The sequence below is a fragment of the Halyomorpha halys genome, unplaced genomic scaffold (assembly GCF_000696795.3).
Source record: "Halyomorpha halys isolate HHAL.00 unplaced genomic scaffold, Hhal_1.1 Scaffold241.1, whole genome shotgun sequence".
Lineage (NCBI taxonomy): Eukaryota > Metazoa > Arthropoda > Insecta > Hemiptera > Pentatomidae > Halyomorpha > Halyomorpha halys.
In genome coordinates this window covers 587390-592204 of record NW_027105010.1, presented here as the reverse complement: position 1 = coordinate 592204, position 4815 = coordinate 587390, and the positions used below count along the sequence as shown (strand labels likewise).

At 30.2% G+C, this 4815-nt stretch overlaps 1 protein-coding gene across 5 annotated transcripts in view; it reads left to right on the top strand.

Moving 5' to 3' along the window:
- The window catches only part of onecut, a 196024-nt gene that overhangs the window by 151401 nt on the left and 39808 nt on the right, over positions 1 to 4815 (top strand). Inside the window, exon 2 of one of the 5 annotated variants that reach the window (XM_067047317.1) lies at positions 4047 to 4119. The exons of the other annotated variants lie outside the window; for them this stretch is intronic. Coding sequence (XP_066903418.1) covers positions 4047 to 4119 — 73 coding nt within the window. The remainder of the gene's footprint in view (positions 1 to 4046; positions 4120 to 4815) is intronic. 5 annotated transcript variants of the gene reach the window in all.

The following is a 4815-nucleotide window of genomic DNA, read 5'->3' as shown; positions in this document are numbered from 1 at the left end:
ATATATATATATATATGTGGGAATGTACCATAGTTCTTTTAGATTAAAAGATTTTTTTTAACACCTTAAATTTAATATTGCGTTGTTAAAGTTAAAGCTATCGTGAGAGAATAAGTTAATGGACAAAATTGAGTAGCGATCCTTCAATCTCATATTGCATGTTCATTCATGTTTCATAAATTAAGTTGTAGCTAATGATATGGTAATTACCCTTGTTCAATTCGAGGAAGTATTTTGCCAGCAATCTTATTAAAAGGTATTTTGTATTAGGAAAGATTCTCGTTCAGACATCAGTGGAAGATGTAAATTGTGTTTACCGTAGACGGAAATAGTCGGTCGGTGGCGAAGGCTTGAAGACCCAAGTGCTTCGTGGCTCGGTCAAATTGAGGTTATTTTATAGGATCTTGAGATAGGGTGCGCATTGTTAAGGGTGCTTCAGCAACCACATTAAAATGCTGACTGCCATCGCTAAAGTTGATATTTGGGCAAGTAAGGGCCTCTCAACACCCTCCAACCTTTTCGATTTAGCGTATTGTCATTCAATGGAAATCGTTAACTTGCCACCATCAACATTCCTTCGGGATGGGAGTGAACTTTGATAATTTGGGATTACCGAGACAAGTTAGCATATAGTTTTGTTTACAGCCCTTTTCTTAGCAATGGATGTATAGTACTGTGGTACCATACTTTATCGAATGCTCAAATCTTCAAGAGCCGGGAAGAAAAAAAGGCAGTTATCTCAGTCCAATTTTTTACTACTTCAATAAAAACTATGTATAATTACTAGTCAAAATTGATGAGTCTGCCAAGTATAGGTAGGGGGATTAAAAAATGGTGGCTGTTTCAAAAATTACCTAACACTAGAAAATCTAAAAGAACATTATTTAAAGAAGAGTAAATTTTCTGAAATATTAGCCCTAAAAGAGCTATTTACGTCCAATAGTTCTCGAGAAATAGCTTTGAAAAAGCAACATTTCTACCGAAAGATTAGTAGTTAGTTAGTTTATTTTGAGAAATATATATCTCAGGAACTATGTGACGCACAAATGTCTATTAGCACTCAAATTAAAGTTAGTTTAATGGACTATAAAGAATTTTATGACCTTTACCTTCGTAGGAATAGTAGTTTTCATGATATTTGCTAAAATAAATTGATTTATAGTTGTTGGAACAATAAATTTGATTTATGGAAAACTTGATTTCAGAAACCATTGGACGTACTGATGTCTGGCAGCGCTCAAATTAAAGCTAGTTAAATTTACTACAAAGTAGTTAATTATTTTTATCTTTGTAGGAGTAGTATTTTTTTTTTAATATTTGACAAATCTAACTTACAAAATGTTAATTTCTAGTTGTTCGTATAAAATGTTGGATTTTTGAAAAAATATATCTCTAGACCCATAAGACGTACATATGTATGCCAACACTCAAACTAAAGGCAATTTAATTTACTATAAAGTAGTTTATGACGCTTATCTTTGTTGGGGTAGTAGTTTTTATGATATTCACATATGAATATAAATTTGGCAAATGAAAATTTGTCGGAACAACTATAAATAAATTTATTTTAGCAAATTTCTTGTAAACTATTACTCCTACGAAGATAAACATTATATACTTTATTATAGCTCATTAAATTAGCTTTAATTTGAGTACTAATAGACATCTGTACGTCAAATGGTTTTTGAGATATACATTTTTCAAATAAATTCACTAACTACTGTTCTTTCAGTACGTCCCATACAACATTTTTATGAAATATTGTTTTTTTTTATCGCTTTGAAACAGCCGCCATTTTTTATTCCCCCAACCTATACTTGGCAGACTCATCAATTTTTACTATTAATTATACATAGTTTTCATTAAAGTAGTTAAAAATTGGGGTCAGATAACTGCCGTTTTTCTCCTCTTGGGCTCTTGTACTAATAGTAGGAAGATAGTCCACAACACCACAACAGTTCAATGAATATGATGACTACGGTATCTAACCGTAATGCAAACTGCCTTTCTAAAGGCCATGGCAACTTGAAGCTCAAAATTATCTTTTGGACAAACTTTCGGAACTGATGTTTATAGTGATATATTATTATGATATACATACTTATTAACAGAATATTTTGAACAGTTTTGAAATGTTTTTATTTTAATATTCTGTTAATTCTAAAATGTTTGTAGCCCTGACGAAGCCTTGAGGAGTGGGGCGAAACGTTGGGTAACAATAAATAGTTTTATTTTACTATTTTGATAGCTTTATTGACCCCCACCTGGGCTATCTTTCTCCAATCTACTTCACACGGTCAACTATCTTCTTCCAATTAAGAATAGATAGTTTGAATCGTCATATAACAGGATGTAGTACTGTTGTGACAAAAACTCTTATTTTCACATAAAACATAAGAATCGAGTTAACGATAATAAAGCTCTTAAGTAACTTGCCAAGATTGAGAATAAAAAAAAAATTACAGTTTTCTTTTAATAATTTTTCGTTTCATTTTTTGTAAGAAAAAGAAATGTCCTAGTTTTTCATATCCCATAAAACCAATCTAGTACGAAAATTGACGCTGAAATACATTTAAAAAACAAGAAAAGAAAAAGATAAAACAACAAAATTTGTAACGGTAACCTACATATAAAAAAAAAAAAACCTTTAAAAATGAAGCTAAACCATTTTTTCCCCAAAATACTGTTTATTTCAAGCAAAATAAATAGAAAAATAAATTAAATTCACGTTAATAATTCATCACAATTTATAAATAAGTTTACAACGTCGTCCTGCCAAGCCTTCTTCTACATCTTCATGTACATCTGAAAGGATTCACATTATATTACAATACACGACCATAAAAAATAAATAAATTTATTAAAACATTTAGCATAGTATTAGGCAACGTTAAAAATTTTGCCCATAATTTAATTTAAAAAATAAATTATTATAGCCTGATAATGTACTAAAAATTTTAATTAATTTATTAATTTAGAGTCTTTGCAGATTGAGGCTTTTGAAGCCGAAACATTGATAGTTAATAATTAATTTACAAATTGAAGTGAATTGTTTAATTTAATTCGTACACCTACCTTTAACTTAAATTAATTAATAATTGATAAAATAAAATATAATTTTTTAATATATTTTAGCCATCTTCTGATACAGCTTCCGCAAGGAATCCGAATAAATATAACTGTTAAAATGTTTGATTGTGGCTGTATTATTTTTTTAGAATTAAATCGTGCAAAAACTTTAATGTCTTGTAATGAGTCCGCAGAGGTTTTCCAAGATGTACTGCCAGATGGCTTCACAAGCCAAAACGATGCTAACTTATTAATAAATTTAGGCATAATATTAACACTATTTTAAGCCCAAGTTTAAATTAATTCATATAACTACATTCACCTTAAATCAATTAATGATTGGGAAAATTTTTATTTTTATCCGCGGGATGCCAAGAAAAGGGCTAAGCAATATTTTTGACTGTGCGTTTACGTTGAAAAATTATTTTTTTATGATACTGTGAAAAATTTAATTTTCCAAATTAAAAAAAAAATCTACTCCCATCACAATAATATTGAATAAAAAATGAAATCGGGTTAGTTTTCAGGTTTATAAATATTGTGGACTGAAAAAACTAAAGTAATGAATTAGGACAATAACGTTTATGTACCATCTGTTAAAGTAATTCGCCTCGAAATATTAGGATATGGACAACGAACTATTTAAATTTTTCTATTTTTTATTATTTCAATTTTCATTCGTGGAATTTTGTCAACAAAACGATTCTTACTGTGTTTCACGCATGTTACGAAATTCTGGAGTTCGTTTTATAAACCGAATTGGTATCGCCTTAATAATGAATAACAGAAATAAACAAGCCATACTTGGAAAAGGTTATGCATCTGTATGGAGGTATTCCGCGTTAAATTTCTCATTAAAGGTAGACCACATAACAAGCTTGTTTGGTGTGATGGGTTAGGAAGCCGATTCATACACTTCATACTGGCTCGCAAGACCGGGTAGTCGCCCTCTCACAGTGTCTCTGTTTCAATTCCAGACTGCGGTGTGCGCAATGTAAGCGTGAGAGAAGTATCAACGAAAAGGAGAAAGCCATCCTCTACGACTTGCTTGTGAGTGAGTCAATACAAATTTGCCACCTGACCCGCCCGGCCCAGGAAGACCGGAACCCGGTTGGGATAGTGAACTTGCCATACTTACCATTAATACAAACTTTCATGTGGTAGATCACATGATGGTTGATTTTTCCTAAACGTAATAATCGTGTTAAAACCACGTCAATTGATATTAGAAATTGAAAACCTGACATGACTCAGAAGCGAACGTTATGAGACAAATTGACTTTTCCTTAAACAAAATGATTTTAAGTAAATAATATTACAACGTTTCAATTTTTAGTGAATAAAAAAACCTGAATTATTTCTGTCCCATGATGTAAGAATCTGCTAAAGAGGCATAATTCATCTTGTTTGAGAACTATAATTACTTTATAATTATACTGCGTATTGAAGGAAGTCACGTTTCTTACCAACACTTGTAAAAAATAATTAAAATTATTGTGTCCTAAAAACTAATGCATTACATTTTCCCCAAACCTCTTATTCATACAAAGAAATTATGCACCAAATAGTTGTATTTATTTTTCATTACTTTGAGGATTAAACAAGGTTTTAATAGTATGCTTAAAATCAAACTATGTTATTAGGTTGTTATATATTTAACATATATAAAATATGTTGAAAGAAATAAACAAAAAATTTATGAATATAAAAAATTTCAGTTTCTTTCTTGTATCTAATAATATGAAT